This window comes from Carettochelys insculpta, chromosome 18, assembly GCF_033958435.1.
Source record: "Carettochelys insculpta isolate YL-2023 chromosome 18, ASM3395843v1, whole genome shotgun sequence".
Taxonomy (NCBI): domain Eukaryota; kingdom Metazoa; phylum Chordata; order Testudines; family Carettochelyidae; genus Carettochelys; species Carettochelys insculpta.
The window spans coordinates 11,102,055-11,123,521 of record NC_134154.1 but is presented as its reverse complement, the minus strand read 5'-3'; the positions used below and the strand labels follow the sequence as shown (position 1 = coordinate 11,123,521).

Genomic DNA, 21,467 nt, shown 5'->3' with positions numbered 1-21,467 from the left:
CACTGAAAACTGGTTCCATCTGCTCCTGCTAGAGACTTTTTTGACATGATATTTCATACAGTAGGTCTCAACATTCACAAACTTACAGTTTGCGAATTCAATTATTTGCGAATGGCCGCTTCCCTGGGGCTCCAAGCAGGAGCACCAGAAGCTGCTACTTCCCCTGGGGCCCCGGACAGGAGCCCTGGCAGTTGCCACTTCCCCGGGGCCCTGGGCAGGAGCACTGGCAGCCGCCGCCTCCGTGGGGCTCCAGGAGGGAGCGGTTGCCATATTTGAGAAATTCAACATTTGTGAGGCTTCTCAACATGGAGCCCTTGCGAATGTTGAGACTCTACTGTATTCTTCACGAAAAGATGCTTGTGATATGAATATGTCATAAGTGAGATATGCTTTATGCAAGGTAAGTTATTGGAAAGATTATGATTTATTGACTATGATTATCCTACTTCTTTGCATGTATCATTTTTGCATTTGAAGTTAGGACTAGTAACTAATATATCTGCATTTTAACTACAATACTTTAGGTGATTCCTACTGATGACACAGGGCTGATGGCACATTAGTAAGGACAATGGACTGGGAAAACGCTTGACCTTCCTGCGGACTTATATACTGCTACGGATTGACACTGGGATGCTACAGAGTCAGGTGACCTGGTACTAACCTGTACCTTGGACTGCTGAACAGTTCCACAGGGTGGTGGGGGCATAAAAAAAAAAGAGTCCACTTTACGGAAATTCTACAGAAGACAGGGGAGGAAATAATCATGGCCTTCATTTTGTTTCTCCTCAGGCTCTCCACTTGGAGAGGCTTGAAAAAATGTGGCAACAAAAAACTTGACCTGGGAATAAGGGTTGGGAGACAAGAACTGCTGGACCTAGACTAATGCAATACCTGGCCTGTGAAGGACATTACCTGAAACAGTATCTAGGATGAGGAATGATAATTTGTAACCAGGTTTTCAGTGAATCTAGCTTAATTTGTGTGATTTGTATTATTTTTTAGTAACCTGCTTTGTTCTGTTTGCTACCGCTTTGAACACTTAAAATACATCTTTTAATAGTTAATATATTTATTATTTGTTCATAACATTTCCCAGTTCATGTAATTTCTAACAGACAGGGGATGGGAGAGAGGAAGCTGTGCATATCTTCCTCCACATTGAGCAGGGAGGCAAACTTCATATCCTTCTGGGTTTGTACTCAAAGGGTGGTGGGAGGTAGACATCTGGATGCTGAAGCAACTGAGTATTCCCAGAATTGATGTGTCTGTGCCTGCAGTAGGGTATGGCCCTGCCTACGCACTTTGCTAGGGGAGGCTTAGGAATCCAGCTCAGCAAGAGAGGACTGTGGGGGGCCCAAATTGACAGAAAAGGTGGGCTCAGTGATATCTTCAACACCTCAGATGGTCCCAAAGCATCACAACTTTAGATTTTATAATTGCAGCTCCTGTTGACTTAACAACAACTGCTAATAGACTGTATCTTCATCCATTGCAATGAAATTAGCCATCAATACCATCAGCTCACGTTGTCATTCTAATTATAGGCTGTGTCTACACTACAAAAGTAACTTCGAAGTTGAGCATCTACACACACACACACACTCTCTCTCTCTCTCCTTCAAAGCTAAACTTTGAAGTAGGGCACTACTCCATTCCTGGGAATGGAGTAAGGACTTTGAAGTTGGGTTAACTTTGAAGTAAGGGAAAATGCATGTAGACTCTGTTGGCTACTTTGAAGTAGTGCCTAGCTTCTTCAAAGTTAGTTCCTAGTGTAGATGAACTCATAGACTTGCGCATTTGCCAGAGTCCAAGAAATCTAGAGATTCCAAAGCTACTTAGCAGAGACCTTTTCTATAACCTCATTACAAAGAGAAGCTAGTAGTTGGCCAGATCTTGATTTAAAGAGATTCAGTGGGCAAAAAGTAAATTAATTACAAGAACTCAGAAGAGAGAGCCAAAGAAAACAGGCTTACTTCTCTTTCAGGTTTGTGGGGTTCCATCAGGGTCACAGCTTTTCCGTGCTGCACCAACATTACCTGAGAGTCTCCAACCCAGGCTATGTGTAACCTGTTCCCTACAATTAAGGCAGATACACCTGTTGTACCACTCCGCAGCTTCTACAAAGGAAGAGAGCAGTACAAGTTAAACTATAGTTTAAACATCATAACATTGTAAATTAGAAAACAAAACAAAACAAAACAAAAACCCCAAAACAAAACCAACAAACAACAGTCATGTAGCACTTTAAAGACTAACAAAATGATTCATTAGATGATGAGCTTTCATGGGACAGACCAGAATTTCCAAATCTGTTGAAGTGGGTCTGTCCCACGAAAGCTCATCACCTAATACATTATTTTGTTGCTTTTTTGTTTTTGTGAAGACACAGACTAACACAGCAACATCTCTGCAACTATTGTAAATTAGAGTTGATTAAAGCTTGTTTATGTAGCAATTTAGACTTTTGTGAATGGCTATTCACTCAATAAAAATATACAAATAAGAAAACACATGGTTAGAAAAAAATGTATTCTAGCTTTCAAGTGCCTGCTTATAGTTATTCTCTTTCCCATGTCTTCATTAACGTCAACATTAACTTCAAAATGACCATGAGCCATTTGTTTACTTTGGTTTTCTGAAAAGCAGAGGAAGTAATTTGCTTTGAGCTTCAGCAGCAAGAACCTTTTTCTACACTGAACATTATTTTTCTTTCCCATACAAACTGATGTTATCACCCTGTCTCTGCCCTGCTAGTGGCAGTGTAAACATACTCAGGGTGAGCACTTCTCTACTGGCTTATTAGGTCATTATAAAAAGCCATTCTTGTTGCACCACTTAGAACGTTTATATTTCACGGCTGCTGCTATGAAGATGAGTGTTCTTCATTTGACCTTTACCACTTTCAGTTCTCTTACAATACTTCAAACTCAAAAACCTAGTTTAAATGCTTTTTAAAATTTTTTCATCCTCAAGTTCTTTCCATGCACTACTTCTCGCTACATCATAGGGGAAAGGAATAAGAGAAAGGTTGATGATGGTACTACAGGAATCAACCTTAAAAAAATATTTTATTTGCTTGCCCTATAATAAATTACGTAGATATTATTGTGGCCAGTCTCTCTCCTCCCTACTACCTGCCAAAAAAACCCCTTTGTTGCCTGTATACTCCTCTGAGATTGAGGACCCTGAAATAAAACTAACTGTTCACTTTAAAGTTTCCATCCTCCTGAACTTGCAGGCAGTGGTTCTTATATGAAGGGAAAAACTAATTTGACCTGCGAAATATTTTCCATTTAGCATACTTAGCAAACAAATCAGAACAAATCAAAGTCTAACTGTACAAAATCAAAATTCTCTGCATAGCCAGCACCTTTCCTCTTTTCTGTCTCCCAAACAATTCCACAACTACAATGGAATCTGGTTCTACACACTCACCTCTCTTTGAGCTTTCAAAAGGAACATTTCATCAGTTTGCTGGAAAGAGCCTTTCAAAGCCTCAGCTGGGTTCTCAAGAAACTCCTTGTGCAGTGCAACATTTACATGCAAATGAGTTGCTGCATAATTGGCAGCATCCACTCCACCATGGCCATCAAACACAGCAAAGTACGCTCGATCAACGTCATCCTTTCAGCAGGAGACGAACAAAGAGTTCAGAAATAAGAGTCAATTCCCAGATTTTATGCAAGCAATTCAATGAAAATGCGTGCACATATGTATATGAGAGCACAAAAGTGTGCATCGATACAAATGCATGAAGAGCTACAAACATTGTCTTCCCTGGGAAAGGAAAGTGGCACAAGATGGCAAGCTGAATGGGAGAGTAGGAATTAAGACACTTTATTTTAATCTGAGCTTTCTCACTAATTATGTGAGACCTCAGTTAATTTATATCAGTTTACCACTTTGTCAAAATAGATAGAATGTGTATCTCACAGGAGTATATGTTATTTTCCTTTGTCCTAGAGGATCACTGACCTGATTCTTGAAAAGGAATGTGAACTAAAAGTGCAGATTGAAGGTGGTGTGATTTCACTGTATCTTTAGCAAGCACCCATGGATCCTCAACAAAAATTGCTGTTTTTCACTTTTTCCATCATCAGTTCTCTCAAAATACAGCAAAACCACCCAAAGTGAATGATTTTCCCTCTCTTCCCCTTTTAGTGGGAACCTATCAATGTCATAAAAAACGGTGATATACAGACATCCAGCAAGTTTCTGTTCCCATCCATACCTGATAAAAGACAACAAATTCTCAGTAGCACCTCCAAAGAGTGCTCAGTTTGCGATACTATGATATGAGTGTGTTTCAAAGCGTGTTTGAATGCTAGAACTGAGCTCTCCTGACCTCAGGAGGAAACTTACCAAAAAGCCAAACAGCTGATTGAATTCTGGGAGAGAAACATGTCTGTCCTCCATTTTCCGGCGGACGTTGCGAATGGCATGGCTCGAAATAAGCAGGAAACGCTTTAGTGACTTCAGCGATGGCAATTGCTTCTGCCATTCACAGCAGATATCTTGGAGCTTGTTAAAGAAACAACGCTGTAAAGATCCTCCATCCAGCACTAATGGCAGAAGGACAGAAGATGACTTAGTTGTGTGTTAGGGAAAAGAAGGAAAACAAATGATGATATTCAGACCACCTCTCTTCTCTCTTACTTAACCCTTCACTTGCCTTTTGTCTTTTCCTACAAGTTGCTTTTCCCTAGGACTACATGCTTGCTCTACATATTCTGCATCTATTAGCCTCTGGCCTAGAGCCAGAGTTCTGCTCCTCCCTTTAATTCCGGTTTTTGACATATGAGTGCCTATGCGTGCATAGTACATTCCCTCCAAAGGTCACTCCATTGGGACACTAGGGAAAAAGGAGCAACAGGTAAATATTTTGATGCTTGACCCATAGACTTCTAAGTCAAATCCCTCTTGAGAATCAAACAAAAAGTTCTGACCCAGCAGTACTGTATTCTGTACAAGAGGATCTTTCAGTCATCAGTTTAACAGTTACTACTTCTGAAGTTCATTATGTTGTCAGATGTCTTACATTTCTCCAAGACATTAAACTACTTAAGGTCACAATGATTATCCAAAGTCAGTTTTGCAGACTAGACATAAATCATCCAGTACTGCAAATACAATGTACTGTGCATACTGGTGGAAATGTAGCCATTTGTAAAGAAAATTAGAAGCCAATCAAAACTCTAAGACTGTGCACAGGGCTGCTGTTGTCTTGACACATAGGTCACAAATATCAGTCTGGATTAGACGTGGGTTATGTGCAGTTGAATTATATTTTTAGTTTAACAATACATATCTCAAGTATTAAGTTTAAGTTTCCAACTTTAAGTTTCCTGTCCAAGTGAAAACTGTGACCCAAAGCTTAAGCAAGTTGCTTCAAGGGTAAGTGGAGAATCTCTATGCCTAAAGCAATTAACTATTGAAGTATTTTCTACTTTACAGCACTGAAATTATTTACTGAGTCAACTACCTTCTTAGTTTCTATACTATAGCAACTTCTGCTAGCACTAAGACTGTCTCGGCATGAAGCATGTTCTCTCTTCCACCATACTGCATGTCCAGTTTCAGATATTTTCTTGCACCCTGAGAATTAAAAGAGCTTTGATTAAATATACCAGATTTTGGCGAGTCTGTCTGTGATTCAATCTAATAATTCTTTATTTACTTATTATTTTTAGAAATTTTTGAACAGGCAAGATATCTAGTTCTGAGAAGTGGATTCATCACATAGCCTCAACTTAAAAATAGCTGCATATCAGTAGAATTGCTGAACCCCAGTTTGGGAACCACTGGCTTAAGGAGACTGAAAAATCTCCATCATTGTAAATTTTTAAGAACAGGTTAGATTAACCCTTGTCAGGGATGGTTTAAATGGTGCTTGGGCCTGTCATGAGAGCAGGTGACTGGAGTTGATGATCTCTGGAGACTCCTTCCAGCCCTTTGAGTCTATGTTAATTGAAGCTTGTGCATGCATATTACACAGGCTACACAAGACACAGGGATCAAATGTTGACTAGAAGAAAGATAATGAATATATCATGTGGAAAGGTATTAAAAAACAAAACAACACACCCCAAAAAAGCAAACAAGGGTCTATGTAGAAGAACGCTGGACCAGACACAGAGGACCATCATGAAGTGGCTAAGTGCAGTGCCAGAACCTTAGAACTCAGTAACTTGGCCCCCAAACTCTTTCACCTTATTTTTCAACTCTCATAAATATATGACCAAAAATATAAGTAAATGACTTACACATTTTCAGATAAAGGCAAAAATTGATTGTCTAAACTGAATGGACAAGCACCTCAATTTCCTGCCTCAAAGCACAATGCTCAGCTTTCTATCAGGGCCTATATTTTTCAAGTATCCCAGCAGGTGGAGCCAATTTATTATCAGCTCAATTCTGAGAAAGTAAACTGGGTTGATGTATGAATAAAAAACTATCTCCTGAATCTGTGGGACTACAGAGCTGCCAGTGTCTTGAAAAGACTGCTTAAAAACAAATTTGCTTATATTTCCTGCACTTCCCTTCCCACGTTCTCTATTAAAGTCTACCACCACGTAGAAAAACTGTGTTCTGGAGGAGGAGAGCTAGCACTCACTATTTAGGCGTTGGCCAATTTGATTGAAACCAGATATTTGCATATAAAGAGGGGGCGTGATAACAGTCTACAGACATATGAAGACCGTAAACATCAATGAGGAACAGAAAATATTTAGGGTGCTTTAAAAGGACACAGCCAAGAATTATGGGATGAAATTAGGAGAGAAAATTTAAAGTGAATACTGGAAGTTTTCTGGGCAATGAAACCTAGTGGCCAGTGGATTAGTCTTTCAAGGTAAGAAGTGGAAGCCCCATCCCGTAGGGGTTTTAAAACCATACTGAAGAAAGTGTGTAACAGGAAACAACATTTCATTGTCTGAGATGGATTAGATTACCCAAGAGATTATTTCTACTTGTAAATTTTTATTCCTTAAGCATCCTATCCCCACACTCCAACTCCAGATCAAATGGCAAAAGGTTTGGTAAGGCTTAAAGTTAAACATTCTAGAGAATAAATGCAATGGAGCTGGCTGTTCATAGTATTCCACCAGTGTGAAACTGTCTGGTTCTTGTCCCAACATCAGCTGATTGTGAGGGAGTGAAGGCACCAAAAGCAGACCCATTATCATGTGGTCCTTACAGTACTGATGATTTTGTTTCACCAAACCAAAGGACCTGGAGTTTTGACACTTGCAGGTTCGAATGTCACAATAGGTGCTGGCATCTTGACCATGAGTGTGGGCAGAGATGCTCAAAAACTTAAATGGGTTGCACTTGTGATGTTTAATGCAGCTGGATAGTAGAGACCCCAATGATTCCAACGTGGATTGAAAATGCACACAAAGAGACTACCATTAGCTAATCATTTTAAAAATTACTCATATCCAATAAAGATAACCTTTGGTAATTCTAAGTGCAACATCTCAAGACTGACTAAACTAACTCTTCATAGAAGTCTCTCAATTTAGCAATAAAAGAGCTGGAACACAGTTACTCCTTCTAATGTGGCTCAAATCTGATCATCAGGAATAAACAGCTTAACATTTTCTGAAAATCATGTCCCTTTATTGGGCACCCCAAATCTCTAATCAGTTCTGAAAAAGTTTTCAGCCTTGTTTGCACCTAGACTACAAAGCCATCTGCCATCCCACATACCATAAGAGTGATGAAAGCTCTTCTCCCTGTTTGCCAAAATAGCCCGCCTGGTATTCCTGGAAGTATATATAAATACCAGTGTTCCAGCAGACAACCTGAGAAATCCAGATGTATATTATACTTACAGGTGAACTTTCCTTGGTGTCCCTCCTCCTCCTCTTCCACACTCTGCTTCTTAAAAGCAGCAAGATCAGTCTGTAGCACTTCATCAATTGCTGCATGGACCAAAGATGCTGCAAGAAGTGGTGGTACATCCCTAATGCAAAGGAAAAAGAGAATCAAATATATCATTTAAACTGAACTGTGGCCTTCCTGAAATTAGGAACCTCGTCTCAAAAATTTGGACAGTTCCAGCAGCTACCAATAATTGTGACTCCTGGTCAGGGATGTAACTTTAATAAGTCACCAGAGATGACTGAAAACAAGTGTATTACCAGTATTTCTAGTGTTCAAGGACCTTTACACATCTCTAAACTCACTTTAGACTCAGAGATAGCAGTTCCCTTGAGAACATAAGGCAAGAGGTACATGAACTGTGTCTTCAAACTACTGCCCAATTTTTAATCTTTCAGGCTGTCTATACTACGAGATAAATTAGACTTTAAGTCTTTTTTTAATGCTGGGTTTTATAAACTTGAATTTGAGCACCCTCACTTCCCACAAGCTCCCCACAAATTTGATTTATTGCTGCCACACAGAAGTCATCAAACATTGACTGTTGCAGCAGTGTATTGTGGGAACCTCTTCCACAGTTCCCTGACTCCTGTAGCAGTCTGGGTACTTTCACTGGTGCAGTAGGGGTAAAAAAATGACCCGCTAGTGGCTGTGGGTATCAGACAATGAGTTCTTACATTTCATTTCCCTCATTCCCCTGCTGTGTTAAGCAAATGTCCCTTTTTCCAGGCAGAATCTTGCTCGTGTAAGTGATTTGCTTTTTATAAGTGGGGGAGGGGAGGGGAGGGGAGGGGAGGGATAGCAAAGCAGTTAGAACATTCAACTGCTGGACCCAGGGCTCTGTTTTTCATAAAGTCTTCCCACTCCAGATCAGTGATCTGGAACGGATTTGCCCATAACTCTGAGAATAACTTCTGCGTCACTTAAGGCCTGAGCCAAAGCCTGTTGAAATCAATGGGATTCTTTTCATTGACTTCAATGGCATTTGGTCAAGCCCATACTGAGGCAATTCTAGAGCTAATATATTGACTTCAGTGACCTCTGGATCAAGCCCATACTGAAGTATTGCTCTGTCATGTTTATTTCTTGATGCTCCATAATTAAGAAATGTATTACACTGAATGTCTGCCCTCTCAACTTTTGACGGCACTTCCTGTGCCTACCATGGTGCAAGCTCCGGAACATCTTTGCCACTGGGGAAGACTCCCCCCCACCCCCACCAGGAGCAGCAAACCCACAAATATCTTTCCCACCCTTGGAGACCTAACTGTATGCAATCCACGACATGGTGCTGCCTGGTAGCATGGTCAGCACCAAACGGCAGGCATGTCCTTTTATTGGGTTGTGGGCTACCCATGTAATGGGGCTGAGTGCGGGAAAGACCCCAACTGCATGGCACCTGTGAAGGAGGGAGGGGAATTCATGCACAAATGTAAACAACCAAGAAGAAGTTTCTCAGTCTCTTATGCAAGCACGACCCCAACAATAGTCTTGCTGCTTTGTGGTGCGGCAGGGCAGCAGCTGGTGCTGGGCAGCGCAGAAAAAAATACCAAGTAAGAGACAGAACCACAAACTCCGTGCTGGGGCTATTCGTAATGGGTAAATGCGCTCAGAGCGCTAATAGCAAAGAAAGACGGACATTTCTGAGGCTCTCATACAAACATGACTCCACATCCAAAGGCTTCCTGGGCCCAATGTGAAATTCATGGCCTTCCTGTTACTTAATTCCTGCACACCTGAAAGCGGCGGCCAGAGTGGAGCACTGAGAGGCATTGGGGATTACATCTGGGGCACCTCTGGAGGCTAATGAACTCAATTTTATGGCATGGTGCTTCCATGCTGGCATTTAATTGAACTTCTGATTTCGAGCTTGATGCTATACCCATCAGGTACTGATAATATTGTAATATCAATATCAGTGCTCCCTAAATTGAGCTAATGGTATTTAGAGTGAAGACAGTCATGTGGTAATATCGAACTAACTGCCTTGAATTTGAGTTTCTCTCGTAGTGTACATGTAGCTTCAGTCAAAAGCTTCATTTTGTGCTCTGATATTCTGCCAGGGGAACTGTTATCTACAATCCAAACAAGGCTTTAAACTCAGGCACTTAACTTCTCTCACTGTATGCCAAGTTTTCATTTATTTTTAAATATATACGATAGGAATTACTCAACTTCCCCGTCACATACTCATTTCTTTTGGTGGGTTTCTGTTGATTTCTTGCTTGAAATGTGGATAATTATGCATTATGTTATTACAAAGCATATTAGAATCCCATTGTATCGTGCGTGCACATACTAACCATACAACATCCAGAGCTCCAACAGACTTTGGAGGGGTGGAGGAAAAGTGACTGAACTTCAGTGCAAAGAGGAAAGTAACATCTTAACATAGCATGGGCCAAAGAGGTTAGAATGTTTTGCCTCTAGCTTTCCAGTCCCTAGTTTCTCCTAAGCCAAGACGCCACAAAACCTGTACACAATGGAAGTGAAGAGAGTATCCCCTGTGGACTAGGCTCAGAACAGATAACAGTAACTGGTACTTCTTCACATGTGCAGTGTGAGATCAACACATACACAAGACTCAAATAATTCAAATAACGAATTTGCAGATTCAGACAACCCTGTTTAAACTTTAAAGTTGTGTGACTGCAAAATAGTCCTTGCACATGTAATGTCTGTGTGCCTGGCATCAAGAATTGACTGCTGAGGACCTCTGAAAGAAAAGGCAATGAAAGAAAAATACTGGAAAGAGGACATTCACTAACACATGGCTCTGAGAGTCGAGATATCTACAGGATAATAGTTCTGAATCTAAAGTAATAGAACAGTAAGCCACATGGATAGGGTAGCAATCTGTCCTGTTTTAGGCAGTACAGCTCATTTATTCTGCAAAAGGGGCTAATTGCCCTGTATTTCACTTTTTAGCTAGGGGAGCTGGGAGCCAGTCCCGACTGATGGCACAGCTGCCACCCACCTCCCCCCATCTAGGGGAACCAGACGAGTGGGGCTGCTGCCTGGCTCCCCCTGACTGGGGAAGCCAGGAGCTGGACTTTCATGGCTACTGCCCGGCTTCCCCAGCTGGCAGGAGCTGGATCAGTGCTGCTCCCACCCAGCTTCCCACAGCTGGTGGAAGCTGGGAGTTTTGCTGGGGGTGTGGCAGCCCCATTTCTGGTGCCCCAAGTCATGGGGCAGCCAAGAACCACAACTGGCGCCCCCCCAGCAACACCCCCAGCAGGGTGGCAGCCCCCACAGGGCAGCTACTGCCTGACTCCCAGGTAAGGTGACCATCTGTACCATTTTTGGCCAGGATAGCCCCCCCTTGTCCCATATTTGGCCAGGGGAGCTATGGTCAGCCTACATATGGATCAAGTCAGGGACAGGTTTGGGGCAGGAGTTGGTTTTCCTAAAACATTGGGAAGACCTGCATAAATTGGCTGGCTTTAATGTAATGAATGAGGAAGATGTCTATCTCTGTAAAGATTCAACACCCTTCCCTGCCCTGCCTCCAGTTTTCCAATCTTAAAAGAATATTTACAGCTCCTAGCAGTTGTAAGAGCTCAAAGGTATTTCAAACATCCTTGCTGAAAGAGACTTTCAAGTCTGCAGGCCCACGTGTGCCTCCTGGTATAGCAACAGAAATCTTCATGCTCGTAAGCCAGCTGTGAACACAGAAGCTTGCTTTATGCAACGTTCTGAAAAGTGATGTTGGATTATAGCGGGGGGCCTGGCTCTAGAGGGTGGGGGGTGCCTGGCTCTGGGAGAGGGAGGATTGGGTTATAGTGGGGAGCAGGTGCCTGGCTCTGGAGAAGAGGTGGCAGGGATTGGGTTAAAGTAGAGGGTTGGGGCTGCCTGGCTCTGGGTGGGGAGAATTGGGTTAAAGTGGAGGGCTGGAGCTGCCTGGCTCTGTAGGGAAAGGGAGGGGAAACTGGAGATTTTGAGTGTCTGAAAATTGTGGGAACTGAGGGGGGACTTATAAAAAAATTAAAAAATTGTTTTATTTTATTTTGAAAAGAGGTACTTTATTAAAAAGGTTGAGAAACACTGGATCTGGCTGTTAAATCAATTAAACTGAGTCGTAGCACAGCAGGCTGCTAGGAGCTGTCCCTGCCACAATGTTTGTGGGGGAGAGTCAGAGGCCTGGAGGTGGTGTGTGCACAGCTGCGGTGAAGAGGAGATGGCTCTATGAAGGAGTAGAGTGGGGACAGCCACAGGTGGAGCTCCTGGGTAAGTTAATCCTGGGTTTGGAGGGGTGGTTTGGTGCTGCGAGGGGGGTTAAACCTGGGGCAGGTGGGAGCAGTTTGGAGCTGTGAGAGGTTTAACCCTGGGAATGGGGGAGGTTTGGGGCTATTTTGTGTTTGGCCCCTGGAACACGTACATAATTGCCATGTGGCCTGTGATGAAAAAGAGTGAACACCCCTGATTTAGATCTACTTACCATGGAGTCCACACTGCACTGGGTCAATTTCCCCTTGATCATCTTGGTCTGGTGGAGTACCAAAGTCAATAGGAGAGGGATTGATGGTTGATTTGGCAAGTCTTCACTAGATCCACTAAACTGCCCCCCTGCTGGATTGACTGCTGCAGCATTAATCACAGCTGTAAGGGAGACGAGCCCATATCTCTGCCTTGTTAAGGCCATGTCTAAACTACAGCACTAAATCAGCATTGATGCAGCCGTGCAGCAGACAGGAGAGTCAGTCCCACTGACAAAGCTATGTCTACAGCATGCTAAATCAATGAATGTTAGTTACATTGGGGGTGGGAGGTGTGCTTCTTTCAGTTCCCTGAGTGTCACAATTTATATCAACTTATGTGGTAGTGTAAATGAGGTCTATGATGTGAAGGTGTTAACATGCTTTAACTAATATTATGGAAAGTCTAGTGTAGACAAAATAACATATATTCACATGTGCTAGGTTGGTCATTTTAAAGCCAATACTTCCAGCTCTGCTTTAATTCAGCCAGATAGGTTTTAGATGTTTCAAACATGTTCGTTTGTTATCTGAGGTATTCCAGCACCAAACCTTTTATCCTAGCCTAAAAAAGATGCTAGTGTTGGTACCATGATTAAGTTGAATGTAAATTCTATCTCCAGAGATGGAAACAGAAAATATTAGGAGGAAAACAGCAGAAAAGAAGATGGTGGAACAGGAAGAGAAATCACAGTATATTTAAACTAGGGCTCTTAACAGACATTAAGCATCTTTTCCAGACTTTATTATGGTACCTTGTGAACAGAATTTGAAAGATAACCCAGGTTTCCAGTTGATTTAGAACACACTTCGGTTTCAATACTTTGGATTCTGCCTTCAAAAGCCATGACTCAGTCTGGTCTGGGACAGAACCTTACAGCACAGGAAATGCTGTAATGCGCAAGTCCAACTAAGACCTCTAATCACAGGAAGCATGCAACATTCCTGATAGATTTTAACCTTTGAGTGAAGGAAAACAATTACAAAATAGCATATCATATCCTTCCATTCTTGCCAATTATCACTGAGCCGCCAAAAGGAAATTAGCTGAAGATTCCTTAGCATTTTCAGGAAGCAGAGAAGGACACTGCCAAGTAAGATGTGAAAGAGTTTTGCAGTATTCTTTTTAGACCTGCAATGAACCTACATGTTCTGAACCACATTTTATAAGGTTTTACTAGCAGCGCTATTTAACTCCTCTTTACTTTAGCCTAGCTCATATGAAGTTGCCTCCACAGCAATGGTGTTTGAGATTCAAATTAGATATTAACAGGCTCCAGCCCTAGCCTGTCCAAAGCAGAAAGTTTAAAATGTTTTTGTTTTCATTAACGGAGGAAGAAAGGAATAGACAAATACAATCTGTCAGTTCTCATAGGCGAGAGATTTCATGAAGGAACAGGAGCTAATTTAGATGGCGTGGAGTTTGGATTGGACATAGTGCCTCTGTTTATAATCCTCTGGCAGGCTGCACTGCTGTCCTTTTTCGTTGGGATGTTCTCTGGGGGTACACCACACGGTGACAGCCCCCCATCCCTTACCGCTAAAAGTGAATTTGGAATGTATCCACACTCAGACCAGAAGGACCTGAAGTACAGAGCATTGGGCATCAATCACGACTAACTCAGCAGGTCCAACAGGGAGTGGACTACTGTGATAACTGGGCCCACAATTTGCCTTAATAGTAAGTTCAACCATAAAATGTGAATGAAAGTTCATAACTTGTCACAATGACCTGTAACATAAAATTGTTTAATTAAATTAATTTAAACTGAAAGGTTTTATTGATAACCTTAACTCTGTTCTTGAGCAATATGACTAGAAAACAAGAGGAAAAGGGGACTGGAAATCAATTAACTAAAACTGGTGTGTCTAATTTATGATAATTTATTTATGACTGGTGTGTCTAAATTATGTGGTACACATAAATTAGACCTATTTGTGGACAAAATAATGAAGGGATTGGCTAGTCCACCCCTCCCAGTTCATATATCAGGAACTATCATAAAGCAAATACATTTGGGGGTGGAAATTAGAGAGAAAAAAACACAATGATGGAAGACTTAAAGATGAGAGAAGGAGAAGGAGCACATTTCGCCATCAAGACAGCCACCCTCCAACATCTCCTGGGACCACAGACATTCTTCATCCTAATCATTAGATTTATCCTGACCAGACTACGTCCTAAAGAAGGACCCAGATGACACAACCTCATGCATCAGGTAAATCCTGACCACAATCTGGGATGTGAGACTGTCTCCTCCTTTTGCTCCCAAATGCGTCCTTTTCTTCCCTGTCTCCTTCTTCTGTCTAGTTAGAGCATGGATGGGGAACCTTTTTAGAGTCGGGGGCTGATGAACCAGTAGTGGCCATACACAAGTGAGATGCAAAAGTCCTAAATCCTCACCAACGTGGTCCCTAAGTGATAAGGAAGAAAAAACAAAAAGGAGAGATGCTCACTGCACTCAGGTAGTAGGGTTCCCACTAGGCAGGGGGCACTGAGGCTGAGGGCTTCCCCCAGGGCTAGCAGATTTTGTGGAACCTTCTACGCTCTGGGATGGGGCCAAAAGTGAGGGGTTCAATGTGCAGAAGGGGACTGCTGGGGAGCTGGGTGGGGGTACAGGGTCTGGGTAGCATATAGGGTGAGAGAGCCAGCTGAAGGTGGTGGTGCAGGGTCTGGGCAGGAGGTAGGGTATGGGAGCAGGCTGGGAATACAGATGTGGGGTCTGAGGGTGCTGAGGATATGGGCTCTGGGTGGGAGGTAGGGTGTGCAAGTTGGCTAAGGGTGAATGGTCTGGGAGGGAGGGTGCAAGAGGAGGCAGGGGTTGGGGCACTTAGCAGAAGTTCCTAGCCAATGGAGTTATGCCTGCAGGCAAGCATAGGGACAGAGCTTCCCTGCACTGACTTTCCCTAGTTAGGGGAAAAGTGGGGAAATGGCACCATACAACTGCTTTCCCTCCCTACTCACCAGGCATGGACTCCCCACTGCTACACCCTGCAGTGGGGAGCTGGCACTCACATGCCAGCCACCCTCACAGGCCTGATCAAGGCAAACCGGGGCCAGATCCAGCTTGTGGATCACAGATTCCCCATCCCAGATGTTGAGTTTGGCTTAGCCAGCAAGCTTGTATATTTTGCAATACTGCTGTAAGCCTGGGACCAGAAAGAGACAGCTAAAAGCAATGCCCCAAACATCCCAATGCTAGTACAAGCTTACCAAGTCTTAAAATTTCTGATAAGACTGTGTGTGCACCAGTGTTCTTCCAAAAGTGAAGGTGAAAGACCCGACACCACAGACAGAGACTGTATTTTATATCTTTGCTGTACTTCTCTTCCCTCTTGTGTGTCTGTCTTGCTTTGTCTTTCAGGAAATTGTTGTTTAAAGACAACCACAACAGCTCCAGCTCCTTTCAACTAACCATTGGTGCCATCTACGACTGTCAAAGAAGGGTTCCCCCCAGCTTTAAGACTCAACAAAAAGGAAACAAGACCAAGGAATGTTAAAATAAAAGCCTTATTTAATACTCAACATTTTAAGTAGTTTACTTCTCCTTTTCTGTATCATTAATAAGAGGTTAAAGTATGTTTAAAAAGTGTGTTTGCCATGGTACTCAACAGGCTGAAGTCCCTGTCTACCAAACCACAAACCTTTTAAACTATTTAATGTTGGACAGTTTCAGAATCTTGTTAACGTTGCTGAATCTATGGGCCTATTTCTTCCATTGCAATCCATACAACAGAACCCTGCCAAGATCCTGTTTGGGGGTCTGTGACAGTGTGTTTGTAGCAAAACAGGAACAGCATCTCCAACAAAGCATGATTTATTTTACGCACAAGGTATATTATTTTAAATTTACATCTATAGGAAGAAAGAACTGTACTCCTATTCAACAGCTCAGGTCCCTGTCTGAAAGGGTATGCCTGCTCTGCAGAGGGGAGGTGTAATTCCCAGCTTAAAAAGACATGCACACACTACTCTAGTCAAGCTAAGTACATTGCAAATGGCTAAGTCACCATGGCAGCTCAGCATAATGATCAAGTACAGCCTAGAACCCTAGGTAGTACTTTGGTGGCTAGCTTAGCCTGCCAAGCCACACTGCTATTTTACATGTGCTAGCTCCTTAAGAGGGAGTGCCTATATGTTCACTGGAGCCAGAAATGTTGTTTCTCTCAGTCAGACGGGCTGTTGTTCTTTTTAGAGACATCCCAGTCAGATGCTCTCTTTCAAATTAAAAACCTATTCTCTAATGTTTTTGAGGGGTTATGTCTCCTAACATCCTGACTTGAACAGAGCCAGTTACCATACATTTTCCCATCTGATGACAGATCCTTTCAATAAGAGTACCTGAGAGGCTGTCTTATCTGTCTTTATTTTACCTATGCAGCTTGGCCCCCTTTACAGCATCCTTTGATTTTTAACTCTATGTATCCAGTCAGGAAGCAATGCATAATTAAACATGGAAAAGAAGTCACAAAAATACTTCCCAGTTCATTGGATCAGTACTATGTTCTCATGGCATATCACAGCTTTACTACAGCTAATTATAAAGTCTCTCTTTAGAGCTAACTGAACAGAGAAAATCTAACCCAATTTAAACCAAAATAAATATAAAATCCAACCAGTTATTGGGCATGAAATCTCTGCTTTTCAAGCTAATCAAGGTCACCCTGCTGGCACCATACAGGAAATGTAAATTTGCCTTACCTGGAGTGGCGCTAATGCAATGTAGATATTATCCAACTGATAAAACCATGATGGGGGAAGGGAGCCTGCCTCCTCTCACAGAAGTCTGGAAAACACCATTTGTCAGCTCCATTTTCATGAAAATACACTAGACTGCAATTGCCTAACCTCAGCCAGAGACTAATAGTAAACAGTTCTGAAATTTGTTTGCAATAAGCTAGCTCTTCACTAAGAATAAAGGTACTTTTCATCACGGGATAACCAACGCCTCTAACAAAACAAAAAAGCAGTCATGTAACACTTTAAAGACTAACAAATAATTATAACAAATTATTATGTCATAATAATTATAATTATTTTGTTAGTCTTTAAAGTGTTACATGACTGCTTTTTTGTTCTGTTAGAATACAGACTAACACAGCTACCTCTCTTACTATTTAACAACCCTGAGTGAAGGTAATCTTACCACAATAAGAGGTCAACCACAGGCAAAGGGTACAATGTTGACTTCACCTACCTAATTTCACAGTGAAGAATCACAAATGCCTTGTCTCCACATAGGATTTTACAGCAAGAAACTCACACTCTCACATGTTAGTTATCTCAGTGTAAAAAAAAAAAAAGACATCTTTGTTAGAGAAGACAATATCAACATTCAATATGAATGTTCCCCTTTCTTAGAAAATTCTACAGCATTTTAAAAGCTGTACTGAGACAGCACCAGTGAAAAGCAGCCACCTCTGGATTTCAGGTCATCAGATCTTGTCGTCTTCTAACCTTATGTATTGTCATCCCATAAAAACGCACAAAGTGCAACACTTAATACAGCATAGCTCCAGCTTTAAGTGTGATTGAGAGAACAGTCCAGCTTGTTTCTCTTCAGCATTTAACATTGTTATTTTTATTTGGTTTGGTTACTTTCACCCTATTTACAAATAGGATAACAACCACCCTGTCACATCCACTGTCTTAAGTTTATGTTCATATATCAGAAACTATCATAAAACTCAGATTTCCACTACACATATCTTCCTCCACAAAGAAAACACACATCAATACCTCACTAGTTTCTAGGGGAAATAGGATACTTCATTATAAAACCAGCTCACGTCCAAATCCAGTGAGTTTCCATGCATTTCTGCACTAAAGACTTTTTTGTTACACCATACATCCTAGAGGACCAACAAATATCTGAAAATGTTTTATTTCAAATTCATTTTCCAAATCCTGTATTCAGAAGATCCTGGTAATCCCTTGACAGAATCTGGAGTATTAGGTGTAGGGCTGCTATCTTCTCCAATATCCCTACCCCAATAATGCCAATTTCATAAAGGTTCTAAAAATATGATATAGGCCTTCTGATGTGCTCTTTGCCCAAAGATTACAGCTGGTCCAGCAGTGAGAATTACTACAAATGGCAAAGTCTGAACAGCTGTTCTCTGGTGTGCTATACAAGTTAAAACAAGCTCTATACAACCTGACAGATGATGGCATGAGAACTTGCCAGGACTGACCAATACACCTAAAGCCCCATCCAAGTCCTTCAGGCACTTTTAAAAATCCAGGGTTTGTCTAGAAAACACACAGACTCCAAGCGCCGCAAGTTACTACACGATAAAGTGGCAGTGTAAACAGGCTCCCAGCACTGTTAGCTACTGCCTTTGTGGAGCAGCACTTTAAACTAGGTAGTGCAGACAAAGCCTATTAGTTTGTAATCTTCCTCTTACATTATAATTTCAGAAGATCACTTCTGTTAAACAACCAGATAAGAGGCTGCTGCCTGTACTTGTAAAGTTTAATGTGCATGTATCAGAGTATGCTGACCACTTGCCATATTCCAAGAAAACTCCTTTAAGGGTATTCTAGATGTTCAGGTACATGCAGTCACACTGATATTGCTGTGATGAGCGTGGTGTAAGACTCTAGACATACTATTAATTTCCATTACGAAACCAGAAGAATAGCTTGGGCAGTCAGAAAAAGTGTAGGTGATGAGCATGGTGTAAGAATCTAGACATACTAACAAGTCAGTCTTACTCATGAAAGCTCATTACCTAATAACATCTTTAGTCTTTAAGGTTCCACGGGACTGCCTGTTTTCTTGTGTCTTGTCAAGAAAACAGAAGAGTATCTTGGGCAGTTGGAAAAAGTATAGATGAATACTCTGCTGGGAATGGAAGTGACAGCATTTCCAGATCGTAAATCCTCCAGGAAACAAAAGCTGCTTTTAATCAAACAGTTGCTCCCCTTCTACACTGAAATTAATTGCAGCATATTTTCAGTCAAGTGAACGTAATGGTCATTAACTTACATATATTGTCATGATACCTAAATACCCTAATTACTGGGCCCAAATGTCTATATTTTGATAACAGCTTTACAGAAAGTAGTTGTTTACTGAAGGACCATCCACCGCTCCCTATTCATTCTCAAGAGTAAAAACAAAATCTAAACACACAAAATGTGACAAAGGCGAGAGCAAACAATCCTCACCCTCCCCACCTCCATTCTCTCCTGAGTCAAATGCATCTGAGTACAGCTCTTGCTAAAGAAATCCAGTTCAGGTACTAGATCATGACAGCTTATTGATTACAGGAAGGGAAGGACAGATTATAAAACTGCCCTGAAAACAACCTAGCAACATCTCTTACTACTTTGAGGCTGGTGGTGTGGTGTACAGAAATCGATATACAGTCTTCCCCCACCTTACGAGGGTAATTCGTTCCTGAAAAACCCCTCTTAGGGTGAATTCTCGTAAGTCAAAAATGTAATTACCATTAATTTCAATGGGAAAAAATGTTATGCTTTCCTGAGCCCCAAAATGTACACCCATTTATGCTAAAACACCACTAAATCCCATTAAATCTGGTGCAAGGGGGCAGAGCAGGGCAGGTGGAAGCAGCCCGGCCTGAGTGCAGCTTAGGTTAAGCGCGGAGGGGGTGCTGCTGGGGCTGGCTGCTCAAGGAGCTAGGCAGCCACAGGGGGCCAGCAGCTGGCGAGGGGCAATGCCTCGCTCGTGTGGGGCTCCGTGGCAGAGAGGCCTCGCCAGTGGCAGCCGAGGTGGCAGCGGCAGGCAAGCCAGGCACTAAATGGGAGGGAGCGCCACAGACAGCGAGCGACACCAGAGGCACAGTTGCGCAGGGTGGGCAGTGGTGGCCCCCTAGCCACCCAGGGGGCGAGCTGCAGCAGCAAGGCCGGGATCAGCTGCACGCACAGCATCCATGTCTCGCAGAGTGGCGTGATCTACTGCTGGGACTCGGACGAGTCTACCTCCCTGCACCGGACTGCCGCCCTCTCGCAGGGCACCGCCACCCCCCTGAACGGCCTCTTCGTCAAGACCAATGCGGCTGACTCCATCCCCTCGCTGCTTGCCTACCAGAGCTGCCAGCCTCCAAATAGGTCCTCGTAAATACGAAGAAATGCCTCATAAGCTGAAGTAGGAGTATTAAATGAAACTGCTTGTAAAGTCGAATTCTCATAACTCAAATGGGCTTATCTTGGGGTATGACTGTACATGAACTAACATTTTGAAGAGTCACATGGGAGTTGTGCATCTGAAGCATCCAGTCCCCTTTGGGAGCTTTCAAACTCAGAGATGTAACTCAGAGATGTATGCAGAGACTTCTATGCAGCAGAATCCCTGCCCCAAGACAACCACCATGGCTATCAACTAAATGTATGGTTTAGAAATTGAATCGCTGTTCTTTTGGCAGTCACTCAATGGGTAGGACCTCTTCATGTCACTCTCCTATTTGTGTGTGTGTTGATGGCTGATCAGCCCAATTCTAGAGCCACAGATCTTATCACAGAAGAGGCAGGTGTTAAGAGCTGGTGGAGGTGGTGGCAGGGCAGTTTTTCACACTCTTCTTCTTCTCCACCTCTCCTTGTCTGCACTGCGGCATGACCTCTCAAACTGTGCCACCACCTCATGGATTACCATTCTCCACTGGAGCCGTCTTGGGCAAGGTTCTCCCAAGTGTTGACACCGATGCTGCACCTTTTCATGTGTGCCTTCAACATGTCCTTATATTGCTTCCACTGGCCCCCAATGGTCCTCTGTCCTACCTCCAATTCAGAAAACAGAATCTGTTTTGGAGGGCGCTGATCAGACATCCAAACCACATGATCAGTCTAAGTTTTTGATGAATGACAATGGCTTCAATGCTGATCGTGTTCGACTCTTCCAGGACGCTAGTGTTCATACACCTATCCTCCCAAGAGGCATTTAGGATTCTTCTGAGGTAGCGTTGTTGATATTGTTCAAGTGCCTTCAAATGACGCTTGTATGTTATCCAGGTTTCACATGTATACAGTAGCACTGGAACAACGACTGCATGGTATACAAGGAGCTTTGTCTTGGGATATATGTTCCATTTCTCGAAGAACCTTTGTCTCTGGCAGGCGAAAGCAGAGAGCTTGCATGG

The 21,467-nt window shown here is 42.5% G+C and overlaps 1 protein-coding gene across 4 annotated transcripts in view; it reads right to left on the bottom strand.

Annotated features, from left to right (window-relative positions):
* The window catches only part of PPM1F (protein phosphatase, Mg2+/Mn2+ dependent 1F), a 54,518-nt gene that overhangs the window by 5,942 nt on the left and 27,109 nt on the right, over positions 1–21,467 (bottom strand). For 3 of the 4 annotated variants that reach the window (XR_012648017.1, XM_075012763.1, XM_075012762.1), the window contains exons 2-5: positions 7,839–7,969; positions 4,366–4,565; positions 3,439–3,627; positions 1,977–2,120 (exon numbers count right to left, since the gene is read on the bottom strand). Coding sequence is in view for 3 of the 4 variants with exons in the window: in XM_075012763.1 (XP_074868864.1) it covers positions 1,977–2,120; positions 3,439–3,627; positions 4,366–4,565; positions 7,839–7,969 (664 nt within the window). In the remaining variant the exon portion in view is untranslated. The remainder of the gene's footprint in view (positions 1–1,976; positions 2,121–3,438; positions 3,628–4,365; positions 4,566–7,838; positions 7,970–21,467) is intronic. The other variant, XM_075012764.1, reaches the window with a different exon arrangement.